At 42.2% G+C, this 27,094-nt stretch overlaps 1 protein-coding gene across 5 annotated transcripts in view; it reads left to right on the forward strand.

Moving 5' to 3' along the window:
* Positions 1-21,313, forward strand: part of ndrg4 (NDRG family member 4) — a gene marked incomplete at both ends in the record, with an annotated part of 73,460 nt that extends 52,147 nt beyond the window's left edge. For 4 of the 5 annotated variants that reach the window (XM_080736155.1, XM_080736159.1, XM_080736156.1 and 1 more), the window contains 14 exons: positions 1,522-1,627; positions 7,547-7,667; positions 8,474-8,536; positions 9,570-9,630; positions 10,604-10,690; positions 10,791-10,847; positions 11,436-11,539; positions 12,915-12,971; positions 14,312-14,363; positions 17,076-17,123; positions 17,257-17,292; positions 17,832-17,883; positions 19,390-19,428; positions 21,159-21,313. In XM_080736155.1, the coding sequence (XP_080592281.1) occupies positions 1,522-1,627; positions 7,547-7,667; positions 8,474-8,536; positions 9,570-9,630; positions 10,604-10,690; positions 10,791-10,847; positions 11,436-11,539; positions 12,915-12,971; positions 14,312-14,363; positions 17,076-17,123; positions 17,257-17,292; positions 17,832-17,883; positions 19,390-19,428; positions 21,159-21,313 (1,038 nt within the window). The remainder of the gene's footprint in view (positions 1-1,521; positions 1,628-7,546; positions 7,668-8,473; positions 8,537-9,569; positions 9,631-10,603; positions 10,691-10,790; positions 10,848-11,435; positions 11,540-12,914; positions 12,972-14,311; positions 14,364-17,075; positions 17,124-17,256; positions 17,293-17,831; positions 17,884-19,389; positions 19,429-21,158) is intronic. The other variant, XM_080736158.1, reaches the window with a different exon arrangement.
* Positions 21,314-27,094: the final 5,781 nt, after the last annotated feature.

Here is a 27,094-nt window from a genome sequence, read left to right on the forward strand (position 1 = left end):
CTAACCCTAACCTCAGTAAAACTATGCCTAACCCTAACCCTAACCTTAACCTCAGTAAAACTATGCCTAAACCTAACCCTAACCACACCCGGTGCGCATTTCCGAACGCACCCTTTGATACACTCGGACTGAATCACCAGCAGAAAACACTCTCCCGTGCAAGCATAGTGTGTATGCGGCTCATGGAAACCAATATCTCCAACCTCCATTTTGAGGTATGCTGTATTAATGCTTAGAAAATATGGGTCACTGCGAGAGAGGTTGGAATACGGGTCAAGTTCTCTGTTGGGTTCTCATATTGAGACAATTAGTCGAAATACTCAATGGTTCATAAATATAGCAAAAATATACTTCTATGCTTTTTTTAAACTTGAAAACAAGTTTCATGATTTAACATGGTTTGAGAGTCTCAGTCTATGATACAATCAACAGTTATTAGAGATAATACAGTAATACCTTCATCCACACCCTCCCAGAGGTTTTATTTTGTGCACGTGTATCGCACAAAATTATTGCAAAATATTCATTACATATACATCCCTTTAATTTCTAATAACTAGCCCTTACCCGTTCAAAGATATGAGCTCCGAAATGATGTGCAGTGTGTGGGTTATGGGATGTGCACTGTGCACACAGTATATGAGGGATGGAAAGTAACTTTAACTGGTGCTTGCATGGTAATATGTAGGAGCATCAATGTAAGAAATACCCGTTCCATTTAACAGCTACAGAGGTACTGTGTACCGATCTGCCTGATTTTTGGACAACATCTGTAACAGGGCCAGAACCCCCCCCCCGCACACACACACACACACACACCCCACCCCCCCGTGTGTGTGTGTGTGGGTTTGTGTGTGATTGTGCATGGCCTGAACAACAGCGCCCCTCCCTTAACATGTGTGGTCACAAAAGGTACTGTAGGCTAAATAGATATAGATACAGCATACAAATGCTAATGTACAGTATATGATTTGTGAAAGTGACAAACGGGCTTCACAGTTATGTTAGGTGTGTTCATATGCTAATGGTGATGCGATTTCAGATCAATTGCTCCAGCCACTGAGGAGAAACGCTGTTTCAGACAGACAGACAGACACTCACTCAGACAGACAGACAGACACTCACTCAGACATTCGCAAAATTATAGTATAGATAAAATATGGCACCTTTAACATTGACTAAATGAGGGATGTAGAACACAGCAACCATGATGAAACCGTTTTATTTTTATTTTTACTCCGATTGCAAATGTTTTAGCTCCTACAATGAACCACAATGCTACACTAGTATAGCATTCATATTTTGGGCATGCCATCGAAAATAGCTGATGTACGAGCTCACAACACGTTGATTTGGTATCGGGGGGAAAAGGGAAGGGGCCAAGAAAGTACAGGGTTTAAGTGGTTAGATTGTCTTTTTTCAGCATAGGACAGTGGCATACAACTAGAGTATAGATCAGGTTTTCAAGATTGCAAATTGAGTTTATAGAGCGTGAGCATGAATCTGCTTTGCTCTTTTCAGGAACATGACATTGAGACCCCCTATGGGATGCTGCATGTGGTGATTCGGGGGGCACCCAAAGGGAACAGGCCCGCCATCCTCACCTACCATGACGTGGGCCTTAACCGTGAGTAAACAGTATATTGTTGAGCGGTGGTCACAACGCTCCTATACGTGGCCGTGTGTGTGGGTCTGTCTGTCTGTCTGTCTGTCTGTCTGTCTGTCTGTATGCGTGTCTGTCTGTATGGTGTATGTAGCCTGTATGTAGTACCTTTTGTGACCACACATGTTAAGGGAGGGGCGCTGTTGTTCAGGCCAGGCCAGGCCAGACACCCACCCACCCACACACACACACACACACACACACACACACACACACACACACACACACACACACACACAATATATATATATTTGTTTTGCTGTTGCGCAGCCTCCACGACCACCGCTCAGTTCACACGGGTGTGATTTTATGTGTGAGTGTGTGTACTGTGTACGTGTGCGTGTGGGGGGAATGCAGTTATGTACTGTACGCGTGTTGACAGATGTATCAGGCCTTGTCAGTGAGGCAATTCTTTGCTTATCAGAGTTGATAATTGGTCTCCATACCGCACAGCATGTCTCTCCACCTTCATGCAGCGAATGAACCCGCACCCCCCCCCCCCCCCACACACACACACACACACACACACACACACACACACACACACATGCACGCTAGGGTGGATCTTAAATTACCTTTTTTTGATTTTCTTGAGTCTCACCCCCCAATTATGTTCCAATGTACAAAAAAATGCTTTGGTTAAAATTTGGTTGAATTTCAAGCATATTTAGAGGTAGCTCAATCAAGTCAAAGATTGTACATTTTATTGGTCAAAATCGAATTGCACTGCAGGCACATTTAAGTTATACAGTACACATTATTCTTATACTAAGCACAGAAATTATATTTTTTAAGCTTACAAATCTAAACACAAATCTGATTACATGTTTGTCATATGTCAAACCAGAATTAATGTATTGTAGGAAATAGCAAAGCAAAGAATGACAATTTGCAATTTTTCATTTAACGTGCACAATGACATGTCTTTATTGCACACTCTTCAATCATACTCTTCAACACACAACAAGCACACAGCCCCACTTCCTTGTTTACCCCCAAAACCCCTGAAAGTCACTGCAGTATAGTAATTCAGTAGTTACAGTACAGATCAATTAAAGTTTGTTTACGGCTATCGGGATACTTGTGCCGATAGTCCTGCACAATTTGCAGCAAGTATTGGAGTTGGGACTCATCTTTAGTAATGAGACCACAATATTCTTGTATTAGGGCAACCCCACGCTCAGCATGATCATTGACAACATTCATCGCCTTCACTACAGCCAGAGCTTCTTGGTAGTCCTCCCTGGGCTCCCACTCAAAGCACCTTGGAAAAAATCTTCAATGTTCTTCCTTGCAATTGTTCCAAGGTCAACAGTAATTCTCTTCATATGCCCCTGTTCACCATAAGTGATTGGAAAACCTTTGAGAAGCAGCTTTAGACACCTCAGCATTTATTGATGAACCGGATACCTCGCTGCTCGAGGTATCCGGTTCAGAGCTCCAGGAGCTACCCATCATGCCCGTTGGATGGCAAAGGTTATTTATTGTATGAAGATCTGGATGTTTCATGGCCAATTCAAACTGACCTTCAGGGAAGAAAAAGCATGCATGGATTTGTGCATTTTTGCAGTTTACAATTATGTGAAGGCATCATAGGCATGTTGCTGTCAGCGCTCCACTAAATGACTTGGCAGCTGTTAAAATCGTTGCTGGAATATTCATCAATAAATGCTGAGGTGTCTAAAGCTGCTTCTCAAAAGTTTTCCAATCACTTATGGTATTTGGCTCCAGAGATCGTCGGACTTGCATTGTTTGACAGTCAAGTGAGCGCGCAAACGAAGAGGCTGATGGTGAGAGCCATGAAAGATGGAAATGAAGATCATGAACAGGGGCATATGAAGATAATTACTGTTGACCTTGGAACAATTGCAAGGAAGAACATTGAAGTGCTTTTCAAAATGATGGATCTCCCAGGTGACTTCCTTGACGTTGAGCCCGATGAGTGGGAGCCCAGGGTGGACTACCAAGAAGCTCTGGCTGTAGTGAAGGCGATGAATGTTGTCAATGATCATGCAGAGCGTGGGGTTGCCCTAATACAAGAATATTGTGGTCTCATTACTAAAGATGAGTCCCAACTCCAATACTTGCTGCAAATTGTGCAGAACCATCGGCACAAGTATCCCGATAGCCGTAAACAAACTTTAATTGATCAGTAACTACTGAATTACTATACTGCAGTGACTTTCGTTTTTTTTTTGGGGTAATCAAGGAAGTGGGGCTGTGTGCTTGTTGTGTGTTGTGAGTATGATGAAGAGTGTGCAATAAAGACATGTCATTGTGCACGTTAAATGAAAATGTAATTCTTTGCTTTGCTATTTCCTACAATACATTAATTCTGGTTTGACATATGACAAACATGTAATCAGATTTGTGTTTAGATTTGTAAGCTTAAAAAATATAATTTCTGTGCTTAGTATAAGAATAATGTGTAATGTATAACACATTAAAAAAATTCGATTTTGACCAATAAAATGTACAATCTTTGACTTGATTGAGCTACCTCTAAATATGCTTGAAATTCAACCAAATTTTATCCAAAGCATTTTTTTGTACATTGGAACATAATTGGGGGGTGAGACTCAAGAAAATCAAAAAAAGGTAATTTAAGATCCACCCTAATGCACGCACTTACACTTATCTATCTCCTGTATTTCAAATGAATCCATTCCATAGCTATGGTGTTTTTATTTGCAAAATAGGCTTTCTCTGGTTATTACAAAAGGTAAGGGTTTCTTTGTTGCAGCATCACATACTTCCTATCACACTGATCACTATAATGTCAGTTAATTACTGGAACCCCAGCATCCCACAGTAAGGCCGGTCAGAGCTTGCCCTCCCTCCTATTCTGGGGGGAACATTCACTGAAAATAGCAGATCTACAAGCTCACAATAAGTTGCATAGCGAAACGTTGTGAGCTCGTAGATTGACTATTAGATTGGATATTTAGTGTAGCCCATGGTATGGTAAATACTAGTTTACCATGGCGCCCATGGGAATATGGTCATTTAAGAATTGGGTTTAAATGATTATGGTGAAAACCTGCCGCTATTGTCACACAATGACAATATCAAACATACCACTACGGCGTCAGTGACTGACCCTCTCAGAGTTAAATGGACACTGAGGATTTCACGGTGTATAGTGGCTGGTCTGGTCATATGCCCCACTTTCAACAAGGCTGTGATACTGGCTGAGTGGTCACCAATTCAATAAAGCAGGAGATAATATAATAATAATAGACAGAGAAGGAGAGAGAGAGAGAGAGAGATAGACAGAGAAGGAGAGAGAGAGAGAGAGAGAGAGAGCGAGAGAGAGAGAGAGAGAGAGAGTGAAACACTTGTGGCGATCTAAAAAGGTGGCACAGAAATAGCAGTTGCGTAAAGAGCATGTGAGCATCAAGCATGAAATGTAGGTCAACAAAACATCCCCATCATGCAGTGGGAGACGGGCTGGGTCAGCAGCAATGCGGCGGCGGCGGGTGGGAGGGGCCTGTACCGTGGCGGGGCGTGCCAGAGACGAGTTTCGCCGCTTCACAGTTGTGTATAATCATGTGTTATTAATATCTTATTGTGATTTTCTATGATGACCTCCTAAAAAAAAAGTATTAAATTAAACCCATTTGATATTAGAACAGATGATAGTCATCTACTTTTTTTTTACAGTTTAGATTAAATTACATTTATATTATGATTGCCTTAAATAGAATAGGGTATAATAGAATAAAATGGAATGCAACACAATACAATACAATGAAATCACTGCAATGCACTAAAATTATCATTATTATTGTTATTATTAAAAATGTAATTAAATAGCGTGATGTTGTTGCCTTGAAGTCTAAAATTGTCTTTGTCGCAGCAGCTGCAGCTGTTGGCGATCCGTATTCATATTCATAACCCACCACTGAACTGATGTGAAATATGTGATGATTCAAAGAAAGAAAGACGAGAGGGGTGCAAAGATGATAAGCTTGTTCACAAAGGAGTGTTAATACTGAGTGATTCTACAGTGCAGATTCACTGTTATAGTGAATCTATAAACACAGACACACTGGCCTACATCTACGCTACCATCTGTTCTAGGGGAACGGAGGAGTGGGGGGAGAGGAGAGCATATGGAGGAGTCAAGAGCTTGGCAGTGAAAGAGAGCGTGAGTGAGTGATGAAAAAATGGAGGGAAGGGGGTGTTGAGAGTGGGTCATAGCCTGTGCCAGAAGATACTGGAGGTGATTCAGTGTGTTGTGACCCATTGGATGACAACGCGTAGGAGAAGTTGTTACCCTGGTTATATGTATGTATGTGTGTATGTACCGTATATGTTACAGTTTGAGGTACCAGTAAGATTGGGAAAGGAGCGCTTGTTTTAGTTCACCTTATGGGCAGTCCCTGGAAGAAGCCCATGTCTCAGTGGTAGAGCATTTGACTGCATTGGTCCCACGTCTCATTGTTCCTCCATTGTTCCCATTAGTCCCACCCTGGTGAATGCTAACCTGGTGAATGCTGCTATGCCTAAACCTAACCCTAACCTCAGTAAAACTATGCCTAAACCTAACCCTAATCCTAACCCTAACCTCTGTCAAATTATTCCTAGTTCCCCGAAGGAGGCACTGCTTGCTCCACCTTGACAAGCGCTCCTGGTCTCAATCTTACTGTAGCCCAAAAGATCTGTGACATATACAATACATGCACATGTACTGTACTGTGCCACATAATGCGCGTAGCCACTAGACTAGCCCGAAACGACCCTGTAGCCAAAAGTAGAGGTCAGCTTCACCCATTTTTATCTCAGCCCAGTTGTCGCGCTAATTTATCCACTGACAATTCACATCATCAGAAAGTAGGTCAACTCACAGAGATGGTGGATGAAGAGTGCAAAATTAAGGGTTGACATTTTTTCCTATACTGTTCTGTAGTTCTGTAAGTTAATGATTTTTCCCCCCTCACATTTACTGAACATAAATTATGTTTTGCAAGAACTACACACTTGTGACCTTGTGAATCTGCTATTTTTAATAAATAAAAAACATCAAAAGATGAAATATAGAAATGTGAGGTTTCCACCGACAGAAATATGTATATTAGGGGTGCAAAATATCAAACCGAATATTGAATACCAAACTGAATGACCCTGTACCGAACCTGTAATGAACCATTTTTTTTATTGCAGAACTAAAATACACCAGGAGTTTCACACCAACATATTAAGCTGGTGCACCTTACCCATTCACAATACCACTCCACATCCACATTCCCCTGGAACCCCCTCAAGGACCCCTAGGGGTCCACAGAGCCTACTTAGAGAACCACTACCCTAGAGGTTGGGTATACCATATTGTTCAAAGTTAAAACTAAAAATTAATTTATAAATCAAGGACATTTCTGTTTATTTTTTTCATCGAAAAAGTATCAAACCGTGACACCAAAATATATCGAACCGAAGCGAACCGTAATCCTCTCAAATGAGCATTTGCCCTGACGGGCAACCTGAAAGTAAACTTCACCTGCCCGAAGGTTTTATTTACCTGCCGAGGGCAGGTGGGCAAGCCTTAATGTCAATGCCTGGGATATATACTTCTTGGTAGTGGTTGATGAGGATGCAACATGCTGTTATCAGCAGAAAGAATCTGCCCTGCTTCCTGGCAGGGGATGAGATATGCAGATGGTCATCTTCTATGCTCTCTCTGAGCCTTCTTTATTATGTTTAATGGGATTATATCTTCTCTCTCCTTCCTCCCCTCTTCCTCTCTTATCCTCTCTCTTCCATCGTATAACTTCTAATCTCACATCCTTCATTCACTCTGCCTCCATCTTCCCATCTTCTCTGTCTTCCCCCCTCATCTCCCTTCCTCTCCTCTCCGCTCTCTGACCTTCTCCATCCACACAGACAAGTTGTGCTTCAACAGCTTCTTCCACAACGAGGACATGCAGGAGATCACCAAGCACTTTGTGGTCTGCCACGTGGACGCCCCAGGACAGCAGACTGGAGCTTCACAGTTACCACAGGGGTATGTATGGGCTCACACACACACACACACACACACACACAAAAACACACACACACACACACACACACACACACACACACACACACACACACACACACACACACACACACACACACACAAAAACACACACACACACACACACACACACACACACACACACACACACACACACACACACACACACACACACACACACACAAAAACACACACACACACACACACACACACACACACACACACACACACACACACACACACACACACACACATCCTCTATTTCATGTTCACACGTCCACGCACGGCAGGCTAAATACCGATGCCAGATTTTGGGGAGCAATCTTTCCAGATTTTTGAAGAGTCTTCCTAGCCCATCATCGATTACTGACAATTGACCGGTATTTTGTTAAAAAGTGCAAAATCGAAATATATTTGAAAAAAATATTTTTGAGAACAATTAACGTATGAAAAAAAACAGAACATTTTGGTAGATACAAATATCAATATTTTATTTGAAGCCCATTGGGCATGTTATTTTAGGCAAAAAGATCTACAAGCTCACAACGCTGTGAGCTTGTAGATATTTTCACCTATAATGTAGGGGCACTAGGTTGAAAAAGATTTTTTCAAAAGGTATAATATTTGGGAGTCAGGACACATTGGCTGCATAATTGGTGATACCAATGTTGTCAAAACAGTCAAATAATGACCAATATATCGGCCCGGCTCTAACTCACTAACAAGCACACACACACACAATGTAAAAGCATGCACCAGGCTGACCTGCTTGTGTTCATGTGTGTCCACAGGTACCAGTACCCCACCATGGACCAGCTGTCTGGCATGCTGCCCAGCGTGGTGCAGCACTTCGGGTGGGTGGACCTCTCACATCTTATCAAATGATCCTGTTCTCTAGTTTGTGTGCATGTGTGTGTGTATACTTACCTGTCTCCGCCAGATGGTGGCAGTAGTGCGTATACTGCATATACCGCACTATTTTTACCATCTGGGCTTGCTCGGGCAGACTCGGATGTAAGGGGCGGACCTTTAGCAGGTGATTGGATGGGGCCGTCTGTCTATCACAGTCTGGGAGTAACAACTCCAGCCACTCATATTGGCCTGTCTGCATGATGTTGTTGGGTTTCAACGTGGTCTGCAGTCAGACTCTATTGGCTCAGAGCCGCTCAGAGCCCGCCCGTAGCTGCCGCTGATTGGTCCGGCCCGGGACTTTACGAGTGATATCAACTCTCCCTGAGCAGGTTCAGATGGTAAAGTAGGGCGATACGCACTACTGCCACCATCTGGCAGAGTCAAGTTATGTGTATATAGTATAATGTGTAAACAATGTAAATTTGAAATGTAACTTTTAGTTCATATTAGTACATACTCTACTATCTACTAGTCCATTGGTCTCAAAGTGGAGTCCAGGGACCCCCAGGGGTCCTTGAGGGGGTTCCAGGGGGTCCCCAGCTAAATAATAGATAGGAACCAAAGGGACCCTTATGGGTCTGTAACTCAGAGAGTGTACAAATGGAACCAAATGGACCCGTTAAATTAACATTGATTTTACAATATAAATTGGGGTCACAGAAAATACCATTGAATGGGGGTCCGTAGCCAAATACATGTCAAACTGGGGGTCCTTGAAATTAAAATGGCTGAGAATCACTGCTAGAATCGTAAAAATCTCCTCTTATATGGGGGTCCCTGCAGTATCTTTTCAAATGGGGGTTCCGCAGGTTAATAAGTGTCAATTTGGGGGTCCTTGACATGAAAACGTTTGAGAACCACTGCACTAGTCTACTCTACTATCAACAACCCAAGCCGGGTCTCTTGCACTGCCCTTCTTAAATTGTTTAGTGTATTGAAAACAAGTCAACTGATGCCTGGGGCGATGTGTTTTAGATTCAAGAGCATCATTGGGATCGGAGTTGGTGCTGGAGCTTACATCCTGGCTAAGTTTGCTGTAAGTGACTACCCTACTGAAATTTCCTCAGCATGGCTGTAGGCCTGGGATTTATGAATACCAGTAGAGGTGCCGGAATGAAGGTCGCCCGGAAATCCCTAGTTTGTTCGGAAATGCGCACTCAACGCACTGGTGTGCTCAGTGCACGCACTCAGAAGATGGGGTTTGGCGGTGTGGTGCGTCAGTGCGGTGTTACGATTGGTTGGTTTTCATTGGGTGTCTCGAGCGCTTCTCAGCTGTGAACAATGGAGGAAGTTATTGCAAAATGCACCATTTGTGGCTTGATAGGTCCTTTTGGGGTTTATTGTTACACACATCAACGTGTAAACTAACAGCAGGAAGGCCAATGTTATGAATTAAATTACCTTTCAATAGTAACGTTACGTTAGCAACTGCTGCTTTTCAGAAAGTTTACCTTCAGAGTTCACCGACCACTGCACTCACTACACTGACCACACACCTGGTGCGCATTTCCGAACGCACCCCCAGTTTCCTGGCGACCTTCATTCCGGCGACATTACCGGTTACCAGGATTTATTTATTTATCCTCACAACCTGATAGTGATGTTCACCAGTTGTAAAGAGTCTAGTCCTGGATTAGTATAGATTAAGTGTTTAACTGTTTGTGCTAATACTGACTGCAGTCCCAGTATTTTTTGTCAAACTGCATGGATTGCGGATCCAGGGATAGGCTTGAGATCTGTGTCAGGGAAATGGGCTTAAAACCTCACAAGCTATAAGGGAGGCAAATAATCATTTGCTTGACTGGATGAAATAGTAAAGTTTACACTATCCTGTGTGGTCTGCGGTCTTCTCCACATCTGGAACCCATTTAGTTTCTTTTCAACCATTTCACAATAGTCTACGCATAATATTTCTGGGCACTTTTTCATCCTTTCGGTTGAATATTATAAACAATCGTTTTATGGATTCTACTATGCACCATGGAATTTAACACTGCTCTCTCTGTCAGCTCATCTTCCCTGATCTTGTGGAGGGCCTGGTGCTGCTAAACATCGACCCCAATGGGAAAGGCTGGATCGACTGGGCTGCCGGCAAGGTACTATCAACTTCATTTAATATACATGACAATGATATTACATTGAATATAAACAACAACAACAATAATAATAAATCTAATACATCTTTCTTCTCCTCAGCTGACTGGGCTGACCAGCGCTCTGCCCGATACCGTGATGCCACACCTTTTCAGCACGGTAAACTCTTTAAAGATAATTAGAGTTTTTTTATGACCCCCCCACCCCACCCCAACCAAGCATTTATTCCTTAGTGCAACATTAGAAGAACATATGAGTGACTTACTGTAAATACACAGAATCTCTTTACATCTGAAGGTGACGTATCTCGAGAACCATCCGACCGACGATTTTAAATTCAACACAACCTGTTTTCAGCGACTACCTGTCGCTTTTGCGCTGTCGATATCTTACTGTTCTGTAGGCCTATACATTCTTTGTCGTTGTTTGAGACAATTTCTCTTACAGCTGCGAACGCTGCTACTGTACATCACATATCCTTCTTCCTCGTGAACTTCGCGAATGTCACAAACGTCACAAACGTCGAACTATGTCTATGAACCCATATGGCAGACCCTTTTTGCTCATGCATGTAGTTCACCCCGCCTGCATGCAGTTCCAGCTTTGGCCAGTAGGGCTAAGGCTGCTGCATCGTTCGTTCTACCGTGGCTCTGGCGGCTTGGGCTAGACAGGGCTAAACTTTTTCTAGTACAGTACAGCACATTTAAACTGAGTTTGTGTGTGTGTATGTTCGTGTATGTCCTGTAGGAGGAGCTAATGAGCAACACAGAGCTGGTGCAGAGCTACAGGCAACAGATCAACAACACCATCAACCAGTTTAACTTGCAGCTCTTCTGGAATATGTACAACAGGTAGAACACAACGACAGTACAAATACAAATACATGCACATGAGATCTGCTTCAGTGTAAATGTGACTTGATATGGCCAATATACTTTCCTGCCGGAAAGTATATTTCCTTCCTGCTTCTTCAATCCTAATCTGGAACATTTAAGTCTGAGAGTGTACAAATGAATGTACTCTGAAATGTACAAATGGACTGAATAATTGATTCTGTATGTACAAAAGAAAATCAAACAATATCCCTTAAAAACAATCACTAACAACAGAAGTAGCTGAAATGCCATTGAAAAATACTGATTGATTGATTGATTGATTGATTGATTGATTGAATATTTAATTGAAAACAGTGCGGCAAGTACAACCAGCAATGCTAACCACAAAAAGCGCTTGGGGCTCAATACCAAAAGCGAGAATAGTTGATGGTATATTTAGAGATAAGGGGGTGGAGACACCCTCAACTTGCTGACGTAGTGGGGTTGTTCGACTCTCTGGGGACAAGCTGGCGGGGGATAGAATAATCTATAGTAGTCCCTATAGGAGTAACTGACAAGCAGAAGAGGGTCAGTATGTAGCGATTAGAATGACGAGGACAGCAGATGACTGCACCCAGCGGGTTGCAAAGCATGCAGCGCATTGGTAGTGCAGTCAGTCAGGGCACTAATCACATGCTGGCACACAATGACGCAAGTTCCAATAAGACTCTCGTCATGTCTCACATTTCTCTTTCCATCCCTCTATATCAGCGGTTTGATGATGGAGAGGGCCACTATATTTCCACACTCACTCCAGTGGGCCACCTTGCATATTGTTACTGCCAAGTGTTTTGAGCTTGTAGATCTGCTATTTTTTAATTGGAATCCTGAATTATCTTTTTTTTTTTTTTTTTTTTTTTATCCTGAATGTAACATTTTGATCTGATTTCAAATGCATTTAGTTATACTTATGTTAACTTTATGAAGTTAAATACAAATACTTTGGACATAAAAAAAACTACAATTTTAATACCACTATACAAGTCATTCAATTACTAATATAGTCTTAAAGTGAGTTATGTTTGCATGAATTGTAACAGCTGAATTCAATGATATATCAGTACACCGATATTAACCTACGGGCCGCATTAAGCGAAGGTGGGGGCTGCATGTGGCCCCCGGATAGCCAGTTGCCCTTGTAAGCTCTATATCGTCGCTGTCAAACAGGACTTTTTATGTTGTAATTTAAGGCCCCAGTTTGATCATACTACATACAGAGTCACACGAATTGCAGGTCTACAAGAATTTGTAGATCTGCTGTTTTTGAAATGTTTTAAGTGAAAGTGGACTGTCTGTTGGTTTGATGAATATTTAACCGACGCAATAATTTATTATCTCTTGTCCATCTCAGCCGCAGGGACCTGGATATGAACCGCAGTGGGACTGTTATCAATGCCAAGACATTAAAGTAAGTCCACACACTGGCTGTCGACAACTATCTATTTTTTCGATCCACAGGCGTAAATAATATTTATTTTTTATGCATAACATAAATGGTAAATGGTGCATTTATATAGCACCGAGCATTTCTTCAAAGTGCTTTAAAATGTGCATTACATTCACACATTCACACACATTCACACACAGATGGCGGAGGCAACCATGTAAGGCACCAAACCCGGAACCTTGACAGGTGCTCCGCTCTTTACACATTGTCTTTTATATTCCATCCTGATTGGCTTCCAAAGTTTACTTGAAAAATATCTGCTGTAGATAGCTCTACAGCAGTGGTTCTCAAAGGGGCCTTTTCCACCGGCAAAGAACCGGTTCCAGAACCAGTGTCGGTTCAACTTTCTTGGAACCTTGGTTCGTTCTTGCGAACCAGCTTGCGTTTCCACCAGAATGAACCAGAGCCAAGGATTTGGCTCTGGAACCACGAAAACAAAGGATTTTGTGGTTCCCGTTCCGAACCAACTTTTATGGTTCGGAACCAACTCGGTTCTCGGTGGAAAAGCACACCTCTGGTTCATCCCATAGGCGGGAGAAAGAACCATTACCGGTTCTTTGCCGGGAGAAACGTGGGGTCCAGGGAACCTGAGCCTCAGGGTTCGTTGAGGGAGTTCAAATGGACCCTTACACGTCTGTAAGTGTACACTTGCACTCTCTTAAGTTAACTCTCCGAGTTAAGTGGTCCTTGAAATAAAAGAGTGTGAGAACCCCTGCTCTACAGGGGCTGCCCATGTGTTTCCAAAGCATATTATCGTGCTCCTTCCTGTTCTGCTTGTCCACAAACCTCATTGTGTGGAGGAAGTGGTTATTACACAGCAATATTGCCCTCGGCCTTGTGGCTGCCAAGCCACTTCCCAAGTGGCTGCATCTGAAACAGTCCATGGTTGCAATGGCTATACTATAGCTGACATAATAAATGTCTGTGTTTTGGGATTTGTCTACTGTATATTATGTCTATATTATACTACTGACAATAGTGTGCTGCCATTTTGGCCAGGACCCTTGAATAGAGACCAGTACCCTATACTTTTCACGATGCATTGTGAGATAAGATGAGTCCACTATATTGGTTATGATAATTAACAAATGTACTGTACTGTACATTTGGACACCACTACAATATGATATGCTGTAGTCAAGTGCACTATAAATTCAGAAGGGATTTCTGAAACAGCATTTGAGAATTAGAAAGAAAAAACTAACCTGACAAGAAAAATCTGGCCATGCACGTGCACACTCTTGACATCAATGTGTTCATGGCTGTACATTTCTGATCATTTGATGATCACCTGTGTGCAGGTGTCAAGTGATGCTGGTTGTTGGAGACAATGCACCTGCTGAAGAGGGAGTGGTGAGTCAGCACTACTTTCTTTTCCCCTTTCTGATCAGTTCCTTTGTTTGGTTCTGCCCCCTCTTCTAACTTCACAGATCACAAATCCTCCCTGTTTATCAATTAAGCCTATTTCGGGGGCGCCTGCTGGCCTAGTGGTCTAGGCGCATACCACATACTAGGCTATGATGCCTGCTGGCGTCGCCGGTTTGATTCCCGATCCGGACAACCTTTGCCACATGTCCTCCCCCATCTCTCTCCCCATTTCCTGTCAGTTTACTGTGTCCTATGAAATAAAGGCTTAAAGCCATACTGTGTAAGATGCCCAACTAGTGGTCATTAGCCCTATAGCAAACCGCGGTCGCGTCCGCGTCTTTCGGACGTTTTTCGTACCTTCAGACCCCCGCGTCTGCCTCCACCTCGCTGAGATCTATCTTTTAAGGGGTCCCTTGTTCCTGTGCGTTCAGTAATTCCAGAGATACGGACTCCTTCACCCTGCCTGGTAGGCGAAATTACCTAAAGAAGGGATGGTACAAACGGGCGACAACAAATATGGCTGCCATAGCGACCCCACTTCAAGATGCGCTGTGATTGGCCGGCAGTTGTATAACCCTCGCTGTGATTGGCCGGTAGTGTGATGACGCAATTTTGGCGCGAGATCCGGTCCACGGCAAGGATCTCAGTTTACATACAGAGAAGGCTTTACAGGCTGAAATTCACGGCGCGGATCTTCTAAAACTTTTGTGATTTAATAGTTAGGAGAATTTTAAGATTTGTTTTATAAAAAAAGTTACATAGTACAACTTTAAAAAGCCCAAAAACAAATCTTAAAAAAAAATTAAGCCTATTTCATAAATTCTTTTCAAAAAGACGTAGACACTTCAATTAACACTCAGGTCAATACATGCTCCTTCCGAGGTCTGACATCTGGGAGAAAAAAAAAAGTATAGTTTCAGACAGGCTTTCCGAACTAGTTGGGACAGTCAGGTCAGCTGGGGGTGCAGGGGCATAGAGAAATCAAGAGAGATCAAGTTCTGAATGAGGTCAAAATGTAGATCTCACCTCCGTTTCCGGAAGGAGCATGCATTAGGCTTACAGAGTTCCTCCTTTGAATTCCTTCCCTTACAATATTTAATTCCTTTCAATCTTACCGTACATGTGTTCTACCCTCCTACACTATTTTGAAAATCATTTTTAAATAGTTCCAATAGCTCACTACGTGTCAATTTATTGCGGCTATTTGGAGTATTTGAAAATGTTTCTCAAAACAGTGAAAAAAGGCAAAGAAGTTTAGGGATAAGGGGTAAGGCATGGACAGAAATATAGCTGCATGTCTCCGTCCATTTATTTTCCTTGTTGTGCTGCTGTGGCTTCTTACGTATAGTTTGACGTGACCCACATATTTATAAGGGTGTCTCTATGTGCTTGTTAATCTGCCACTCCAAAGGTCAAGGCTAGAAACAAATCCCTCCTCAGTGGGAGAGAGAGTGAGTGATTGTGTGTGTGTGTGTGTGTGTGTGTGTGTGTGTGTGTGTGTGTGTGTGTGTGTGTGTGTGTGTGTGTGTGTGTGTGTGTGTGTGTGTGTGTGTGTGTGTGTGTGTGTGTGTGTGTGTGTGTGTGTGTGTGTGTGCGCGCGCGCGCGTGCGTGGGAATAAAGATACAGTAAAGAGAATGGTCCTCCTATAGCGGTTGTCACGGATGGAAATAGGACATTAATTTGGTTCATATATCCACTAATGCGAGACGCCTACATCAGTGTGCTATATTTGCTTGGGCTGCTTATTGTCTGCCTGTTATGTTACACTGCTCTGTAAAGAATGAGGCTGAGATGATAGGACTGGCAGAGGCAGACAAAAGTGACGCTGCTGTTCCACTGGCCTGCTTGGCTGTTTAGCATCTGGTCGTAGTGGCAGGGTTAGGGTCAAATATCATATCGTTGTTGTTGTCGGGTGGAAACCTTGTATGTCCAAAACCCTTCGTTTTGTTTTTCTAATTCTTTTAAATGATTCAAGATTGTGAAAATAGCCGATCTACGATCTGTAGATCGGCTATTTTCACTAGTTTTGTGCGACAGTCTTGTATGATGACTTTATGAAAAAACGTACACGTTTGAAACTTGGAGATACAAGGTTTCTGCCCGACAGTGACGATATTGTATAGCTGTTGAGTTGGAACCTTGTATCTCCAATGCTGGTTCTGTACTTTTCAGGAAAAACGCTAATAGTTTTCATTGCTTCAACATGTATTAGACACACTTAACCACTTTCACTGTTGTTAAATCTTTCTTTCTACATAAGAATAATATCATCATAATACTAATACTAGTTGTTGTACATTTACCTGGTGATTGTTGTTTCATTTTTATTTTTATTCACGATACATTTGTCTATCCTTTCATAATTGAGTCCGGATTCTATGGAAAAAAGAAAAAAAAAGATTTGATAAAAGAGAAATAATAATAACACTACTAATAATAATCAGTGTCTGATCGCACCTGTCCATTGTGTATTCCAACTGCGGCTTTGTGCTTGTATGCTGGTCCTGGAGTGACTCATCTCTGCAGCATACTGCAGTATCTGGGTCACGCTCCGCCTCTGCACACACACACACACGCGCGCGCACACACGCACGCACGCACGCACGCACGCACACACACACACACACACACACACACACACACACACACATCTGGATGGAGCTATCACATTTAGAGCTGCTGTGATTGTCTTGCAGGTGGAGTGCAATTCCAAACTGGACCCAACCAACACCACCTTCCTCAAGGTACTGTATGTGTTTATCACCCTGTGTCTGTTAATCCTCCACTTTATGGACAAACCACATGGCATTGATGATCATGTTCCCATTGCTTGTTAGCAGTTGAATAGCTGTTCTGTTCTTGTTCTTTCTGTCCCAGATGGCTGACTCTGGTGGACTGCCCCAGCTCACACAGGTAATTGGCTTCTGGAAGGCAAAAGGTGTCACTCTTGCAAGGGTTCATCTGTAATCATATTTGAAATGAGAAGAGTAATGGAATAAAACCAGGGATGTGCACACACACATAAAGGGGGCTTGAACCCCTGCCTCTTTACCCGTCTGTAAAAAGTGCCCTCTCTAGACCATGAATACCATAGTTTTTACTGTGGTGAAAGAAACGTAAATGCCCCCTTTTCCATGCCATTTAAGGCGGCATTCAAGAGAATTGCCTTGTCCAAACTCTCCTGAACTTGAATGCAGCATCTTCTGTTGAAAGAATTGCCCTTTCTGTGTAGAAATCAAGCATCGAAAATAGCAGACCTCCAAGCTCACAAATCAAGCATTGAAAATAGCAGACCTCCAAGCTCACAACGCGTCACACACACACTGCAACGCGTTGTGAGCTTGGAGGTCGTCGAGATTTCCACCAAAAGGCCATTTTTAGACATTTCAGCCCCTGCCTCTCTAACATTCTGTGCTTCTCCCTGAATAAAACCATGTGTTGCTGCTTCACAGCCTGGAAAACTGACTGAAGCCTTCAAGTACTTCCTCCAGGGGATGGGCTACAGTAAGTGTTTAAACAATACAAATATGACTGACTGAGTGAGGAATGATAGTAAGGAATTCACCCTTTGTCAAGTCCCGCCCGTTGTCCCGCCCCTCTTCACACCCATTGGTTGCTTTGTCTTGGTGGGACATTTGGTGGGACACTCCATCCACTACCATTGTAATTCAGTTGCTTTGTATTGTTATTCTGAGTGCCCAATTCTAATTTCAAACTTGGTTTCAGTATTATGGAGCTACTCAGTGGCAGTATAGTGGCTCAGCATGTTTTTAAATGTTTTTATTTCCCTAACATTTATGTTTTAGCAAATTCAACATAAAAAAGGCGGAACCAGGGCGGGACAAGGCAGATAGAGCTTGCTGGTTGGTCAGTCAGGGACCAACCAGAAGGCTAACAAAGGGTGAATTGTCTTTCTGTCTGTATCATATGTGTTTGTTAAGAACTCTTCTGTGCGTGCGTGCGTGCGTGCGTGCGTGTGTGTGTGTGCGTGCGTGCGTGCGTGTGTGCGTGTGTGTGTGTGTGTGTGTGTGTGTGTGCGCGTGTGTGCGTGTGTGTGCGTGTGTGCGTGCGTGCGTGTGTGCGTGTGTGTGTGCGTGTGCGTGCGTGTGTGCGTGCGTGCGTGCGTGCGTGCGTGCGTGCGTGCGTGTGTGTGTGTGTGCGTGCGTGCGTGTGTGTGTGCGTGTGTGTGTGCGTGCGTGTGTGTGTGTGTGTGTGTGTGCGTGTGCGCGTGTGTGCGTGCGTGCGTGTGTGCGTGTGTGCGTAGGATATTTACAATATAACATAACAGTGTAGTGTGTACTAGGGCATTCACCAAATATTCGAATATCAAAGTCACTATTCGACGTTGTTCACCGAAGTCGAATATTCGGTTATTTTTATTGTTTTCTCTTTAAAAAATATCTAGTTTATAAAGCTTGGCTAGATAGGAAGTCACAAGAATGAGTTGTCAATGCCCCTGGTGGAGGAATTTGTTAATGCTCTATACCAGGGGTTCTCAAACCTTTTTAGGCCGTGACCCCCAAAATAAACATATTTGAACTGGGGACCCCCACCCTGACAAGCACTTGGAATTGTAGGTATTACATTTAATGTGACTCGGTTCCCGAGATAAATATTGTGAAAATAGCAGATCTACATGCTCACAACGCCTCGCAACACAATGTTCGCCTCTTGCTTACTTAATATTTGACAGTTTGGCCAGTCCTGTCGAATATTCGACTATCCGAATACTTTGAGGTCGAATAATTCGAATACTAAAAATCACTAATGGTGAATGCCCTAGTGTGCGCATAGGCTATTTACAATATAACATAACAGTGTAGTGTGTACTGTACTTATTGCAGGGAGTCCAGGGACATGTACTGTGTGCTGTTAATCTCACCCTGTGTATTCATAATGTACTGTGCTGTTAATCTCACCCTGTGTATTCATAATGTACTGTGCTGTTAATCTCACCCTGTGTATTCATAATGTACTGTGCTGTGTATTCCCCCCGCCCCGTTCACACAGTTCCTTATGTGAAGGATCGGAGGTTGAGTGGAGGTCCAGGTACTTCCTCCTTCCTGTTCACCTCTGACCTCTTATTACTTCCCTGCTCTGATGACATCAGCATTTTGAATGCCTTATACATTTTATTATTTCGTTTTATTATAGCCTTTTGAACTTTAATTTTGGTTATCATTTCCATTTTTTTTTGTCTCAAGGATATGAACTTGCATTATGTATTTTTGCTTTTTTTTTGTATTCCCCTGAGAAATATACAAACCTTAACCATCCCCACTCCCCCCATCCCTGCCACTGCATTTCTGATATTGCTCTTTGCATGGCATTCGGTTACAGTAGCTCTAGTTGTACACTAAAACATAGTTTCAAGACAAGCACCCCTTTTATATTTGTCCTGACTAGAAACAAAGGATAGATGATTAAATCTTCCATCTTCGACTTCAAGAAAGGGATTTATTTTATTGTTATATGCAATAACTCCAGGGATTAAAGCAGTGAGAATGTCAATAGACTGTTTGTCTGGGTTCTGGGTACAGAATACAGATTCTCTAATTGCCTTCCGTTATGCAAGTAAGAATAATTACACAAAATAGTGAGTGACGGCAACTTAAAAAAATAGATTCTGTGATCTATTTTTCAAGCTATGTGACAGACACCGACCATTGCATGGTGCTACTGGAAAAGATAGGGTGAATCTACAGTATTAAGGCCAGTCCATTCTTTTTCCGTCCAAAACCGAACTTTTCGTCTGAGAGTTCTGACTTTCCGACGTGCGGCTTTCTGAACTCTAATTCGGGGTAATGCTTTTCAGAAGGTCCGAGTGACGTCATTTTGTAGTTGAACCAGACCTTTCCGATCGGAGAGAGTATGGACAGGCCTTTAATGTAGCCTGGAAACCAGATGGATCTGCCAGTTAATTTCATTAATCACCAAAGGCATTTCTTTCAACCTGCCCCTTGGAAATGCAGGTTCCATCCAGAGATTCCAGACTAATATCTACGCAGTGATATTAGTCTGGCCATGCCCTATAGACACATTTGAAAGCTTTAACAAAAGTATCCCAAACATCCACGGCTGTTTATCCTGAATGTGATTTGAGACGATCAGTTGCCTTTTGTCACCAGTCGTTCATGAAGCTGCTCTTAATTTATACTCGTCGTACGACGGAGTTGCTCGCCACAAGTAGCAGATCTACAATCTCACAATAAACTGCGACGATCGGCTATTTATGCCGCACAGAGCACAACTCCACAGTATGACAAAGTACAAATCAGGCTTCAGAGATGTTCTTAAAGGAGTAGTTCACCCCCAAAATAACTTTCTTTGTATTGATTACTCATGCCATGGAGACTTGAGTTCAATAATATTTTTAGTTTTTTGTTGCATTCCTAAGACAGTAATTTGATTACAATAACTGTACCCCCATTGATTCCGGATGGGGACCCAAATGCATTCGGGTCCCGATCCGGAATCAATGGGGGTAAATTTACAATAGTCCATTTTTTGTCTTAGGAGTGCGACAAATACAAAATAATATTATTGAACTCAACTCTCCGTGGCATGAGTAATCATTAGAAAAAAAGTCATTTTGGGGGTGAACTACTCCTTTAAGTTACACGCATTGGCATGAGCTAGTCCGCATCTCTTCCTTGCATCAAGGCGTCGACGCGCTCAAAACAAATCACAAATGTAGTTCCCTGAATGTTCTCTTCTCTTTTTGTCTCTTTCCCTCCGTTTCCCCCCACTCTCTCTCTCTCTCTCTCCATCCATCCCAGTGCCCTCCGCCAGCATGACCCGTCTGGCGCGCTCCAGGACGGCCTCGCTGACCAGCGCCAGCTCCGTGGAGGGCAACCGCTCCCGCACCTGCACCCACTCCGACAGCACGGAGGGGGTGGGCCAGGTCACCCACACCATGGAGGTGTCGTGCTGAGCAGTCAGAGGGAAGGAGGGAGGAGGGGGGTAGAGGTAGACGGGCGGTGAGGAGAGGAGGGATTAGGGCGGAGTTTACGACAGCGGCAGGGAGAGAAGGGGAGGGGTGGGAGTGGGAGTCCAGTGGTGTAAAATAACTAAGGACTTTTACTTAAGTAATGTACTTAAAGGAGTAGTTCACCCCCAAATGGACTTTTTTTCTATTGATTAGTCACGCCATGGAGAGTAGAGTTCAATAATAGTTTTTTGTCGCATTCCTAAGACAAAACTTTGATTAGAGTAAATTTACCCCCATTGATTCCGGATGGGGACCCGTTTCGAAACGGGTCCCCATCCGGAACGAATGGGGGTACATTTATTGTTATCACAAAAACTAAAAATATTATTGAACTCTACTCTCCATGGCGTGACTAATCAATAGAAAAAAAGTCATTTTGGGGGTGAACTACTTCTTTAAGTACAGTTTTGAGGTATATGTACTTTACTTGAGTATTTCCAAATTCCAATCATTTTACTTCTGCTTCACTACATTTATTTGAAAACTATAGTTACTAGTTACTTTGCTGATATAAAATATAATATGTTAAAACATACATAAACCACTTTAGCCCTATTTTATACCTTACCTTGGCTATTTGAAAATAGCCGATCTACAAGCTATGCGACGCGTTGTGAGCTTGTAGATCTGCTATTTTCAAACATTTTGTATTTTTACTTTTGGTACTTTAAGTACATTTTGATGCCAACACTTTCATACTTTTACTCGAGTACATTTTGAATTCCGGACTTTTACTTGTAACAGAGTACTTCTACATTGCAGTATTGATACTTTTACTTAAGTAAAGAATGTGAGTAATTTTTCCACCACTGAGTGGGAGTGGGGATGACAGAAGATGGGAGATGGAGGAAATTAAAGGTTGTGAGAGAGAATGTCTGAAGGTAGTGACAACAATGAGTTTGATGGGGGAAACAACACGGTCTCTTTTGGTTAATACGCTGGCCTGTCCAGGTTCCCAAAGGCCTGTAGTGTCCGGTGGCTTATGGCGCTCTCTTCCCTCCTCCACTGTATTATAACATAATGTGTTGCTACTAACCCCCGCCCCCCGTGTCCCGTTAACACCTTGAAACATCCACTTGATGTACACTGAAGGCCTAGCCAACGCTTTGCTACTTTTCTTCTCAAAGTGTCATATTTGTGTTCATTGCTCATTGTATCAAATTCCCTTTTTTGCGCTCCACTAAAGAAATACATATACTGTATTATGTACATTAAGCCCCTGCTATGTCTCAGCTATACCCACAGAAAATGGAAGACGTGCACAATTACTTTTGTGATTTTCACACAGCACAGATATGAAAACGAGTCATGACAACCTTGTTGCCAAACACGAGTTTCTTGAGTTTGGGCCGTATATGTCCCTGTGCCAAACCCGAGTTTTGCTGTTGATCGTAAAAAAAATAATAATAATAATGAAAAAACGTCCTACTTCCGGTTTTGGCATGATTGCATGCCTGAACGGATTTCCAAACAGATTTTTTTGTTTGAAAGCTGTGAATGGCGTGCACACGTGTGGTGCATGATCCTTGCATTATGCAGGACCCGTGCACATCGTGCACATTAAAAGGTACGAAAATGTTGGCAATTGAATAGATTAGTCACTTTTTAATCCTGGCAACAAGTGTGTTTTAAGAAGGTGAAAGAAAGGCAATGGTGAAGAGTGGAAAAAAAATCAACAGTGAATTGGAGGGGGTGCAAAAAAAAGTACGGTATTTTAACTTTCCAAACAGTTTATTTTCATCTCTGTATGTAAGTATCTCTTTCTGTGTCAGTGAGTGAGTGGGTGGAATACCAAGTGTCTTGTCACTTTTTGGTTATAGGACGCAAGTGTTGGGGGGGCATGTCCAGGACTATAGACAGACAGCACAACACAGTGTTCCATTAGTGATGTACAGTACAAGTGTAACACTTGCACAGGAATGGTCAGTGAGACTATTTTGCCAAGCAACATGCTGTAGTGTACACCCCTGTAATTATTTAAATCACATAATAATGTCTTCTATGTGGAGACAATCCTATGAAGATTCACAACATCACAGAAAATATATATATACGGTACTGTAAACTAGCTCGGCAAGTTGGAGAAGAAATAGTTAAGGATGAAAAAGCCACTGTTCTTCTTAAGTTCATATTGAATGCAGCCAAACACACCATAAGTGGTTCTGACCGTTGTCGGTTCTTTGTGGTCTCTTACATGACAATCACACTCTGACCCAAACCAAACCAGACCAGGGGGGCCGAGGCAGAACCAGACCCACACTGGCACCAGATTATGTTTTTCCCGTCGCAGACACCAAAGGATGGGATCCTAGAGAGCCCACTTTACTCTCCTATTACTGCATCCAGCCCCACATGTTTGAAATACCAAAGTGGCATATACTGTACATACATACTGTACAAACATGTGCACACATTGCACACTACACTACCCTCTCACAAATGCACACAGGCTTTTCTAAGGGAATTGACCGAAGGGATATAGGCACAGGTTAATACACAAATGATATTGCCCTATGTCATTCCCCAGTGGGGAATCCCCACACTTAACATTCTTACTGCTGTTGACGATCCAGCTCGTTGTTGATAGCCTTTACTGTATACTGCCGTTGACAGTCTGACTGTCAAACTTACTGTAAATACAGTACACTTGTTTTGACTTACTGTACGTCTGGGCTGTCCAGTGGTGATCGCTAATGGCGGCGGTTTGTTTACAAAAGACGTTGACGTGCACTGAAAGTGAACATCCTCCATAGAAACCCATTGATCTTGCAATAAAGAAGCCTCATTATCTTGAAAAAATACATTTTGATCCCAAGTTGGCATTTTTCACGGCAAAATAGCACTACAATTTTGGCTTTCTGCTGCGTGCCGCCATTTTTGGTGACTTTCTAAACTACATCTGGGTTGAGGCTGACAAAAAGTAAAGTGGCCAAAAATACGCAGATTTTCATCCCGGCTTTTCAAAATGAGAGCGACCGCCTGTGGGAGGAAGTCGCGGCAGTCTGCATCCCTTGGTCCCTTCAAAGTAATGGCAGTAAAAGTGTTTAAGCAGATGTGGGTAGTGTGGCGATGTTGCAATCAGAACCTCAACATACATGCAGTATTCATCAGCTACAGTATTTACTGTGTACTGTTATCTGCAGTAGTGCTGGACAACCTTTATTAAAATTCATATTAGGAATCCACAGGTCTCCTCCCCAGCAGTTTGCGTAGTATTGTAGAGTAGTTACAGTTGAACAGATATTCCATATTTATTTTTTCTAGAATGTCCACCTTTCTTCCTTCCATTCTGCCGAGATGGAATGGTCGTAGCTTCCACTGCTACCGGTGTGCTCTCCTAGGGTGGCCTGTAAGAGACGGGGCTTATTTGGAGCCATTTGGGCCCCAAGCTCAGAATGTATAGGGCAACTCCCACCCACCACAAAATAGACCCCTTCCCACAAAAACATATGGTGCCCCGCCTCTCACAGCCACACCCAGTCGCACCCTAAAGGGCTATGAGCTGAAGTCACTTTTGCGTTCCTAGTCGTAGTTGTGTTTCCCCTGCACTATGGGGCCCTAATAAGAGTTGATCAAAGGCACATCATAATAGACAGGGCTATGATGGAGAGAGAGAGAGAGAGAGAGAGAGAGAGCGATTGATTCTGAACACCAAATGAAGATGAGTCATATAAATGAAGGAATGTCCGCTTGATGATAACAATGGCAGGAATGTGAATTAGCTGATGGAGATTAACTGCTGTTTTGTGTTATTTATAGCCTATTTTAGAAGTCTAATAAAGTTTTCGAAAACCACCCTGGAAGAGTGTGAAATATAGATGGAGATAGATATAAGGATAGAGTTTAAGAGCATATTGGATTACGACAAATATCTCTTATTCCTAAATGAATTGAATGCACCCCAGACACCTCACCGATATTATAATTTTGCCTGTTTGAATAATGCTTAATTTATATGTGGCTGCATGCCGGTGTCGTGTGCAACCATGCCGCGTTGTGAGCTTGTAGATCAGTTATTTCCGGCACACGGCATCAACGTGCAACCAAGTATAATATCAGGCTTTGGCATATGAATATCATTGAGCATCATTGTTGTGTTTTTCTAGACCCTTTGCTGGGCTATTTTGGTTTCCTCCTCCAACATTCCTAGGTGTACTGCCAGGGGGCGCTCCTGAATGTATTTTGTCCCTTTGAAGTGCTGTATGGTAATGTCAACGTGTCCATTATCTCCTCTAATCTCCTCACAAAATGTCTGGCGCCCAGAATTCTTATCCTTTGAACCCCAACCCTCCCATATAGAACCCAAGATCCTCCCTGGTTGTTGTCAAGGTCTATTCAATTCCACGGTTGACACATAAACACAAATGGGTTGTGGGCTGAAATGGAACTAGCTTTCTAGAATTCCACTCCCAGTATTTGTCCAGAGTCCGAAAACGTTTGCATTGTTGTTGTCAAGGACACTCGATCGCTTTTTGTCATTGCTGTCTGAACACTGACAATGTACTACTGACCATTATGCTCCTTGCACTTGTAGATACTTTCTATTTGTAGAGCAGGTTAGCCAAACTGAGCACTCTAACACAGTTGTGACAAATATTGTCCCCTTGCGTTTCTCTTTTTATATAGCAGCGATAGGGACATCGTATTGGTATAATTATATTGTTTCATGTGTACTATTATTATTATTACTGCAAGCGTTCTGATTGATTTGTATTGAGCAATAAGTTCTGTTTTTTTCTTCTTCTTTGGATTGTTTGATATTGTGAGTCTTCCCTTGAGCTTGTTTCTATTCACAAAGATAGAAGGACACTTACCTGCTTTGTCGTCATTCAGATGTGAACTGTAAAGTTTAAATATATTATAAATACATACAGTATATAAAGTAAGCTGTGTCTGTCCATGTACTGAACAAGTAATGAATAAATTAATAAAGACTTCAAGTCAAACGTCTGAGAATTTTACACAGTTGTCGTCAATCATATACAGTACACCCTCTGTTCATGGTAAATGTGTGGATATTACGACATAAATCCCACTAATATGGAGCAAATCTGAATAGATTTTCATTTTATTTGAGCTTTTTAGACATGAAGAGCATTTTTGTTTGATATCATATATACATCATAAATGCATGTTATGGTTATTTATGTGTTATTCACTGTGGTGGACAGTTAAGTACAATATACAATACAATACAGTATCCATATTTTACTTGAGTACAGTAGTTTTTGGATACTTTATAATGTATAAAGTAAACCTTTAACAAAATGTTTCTAAATGAAAAGACAAATATTTTACTTTTGACTCCACTACATTTCTGGGATGTGAAAAAAGTTAATTATAAATCAACCACTCAAATATAGTGAAGAGATCTTTAAGCTCATGTTACAACATACAACAATAGCTTGTAGATCTGTTATTTTTTTTAGTAAAAATCTGAAAATCTTGGATTTTGGGGGGGAAATGTCAAAACTTTAATACAAGAATGCATTGATAATAAAAAATATAATGTACATTCACATTATATTTTTTACTTTTGAAAAGCAAGAACTGGAGTACTTAAACTCAAGCACAAATTTGGACAGAGCAACTTTCACAAGTAACATTTTACCATGAGTATACAGTAGTTTGACTAAAGTACTGGAGTTAAGTTCTTTGTCCACTACTGGGTATGCTAGCATATGTTTCAATGTATGTAGAATAGATGCTTGCAACCATAGACAT

Source organism: Nannobrachium achirus, assembly GCF_963921795.1.
Source record: "Nannobrachium achirus genome assembly, chromosome: 11".
Taxonomy (NCBI): Eukaryota; Metazoa; Chordata; class Actinopteri; order Myctophiformes; family Myctophidae; genus Nannobrachium; species Nannobrachium achirus.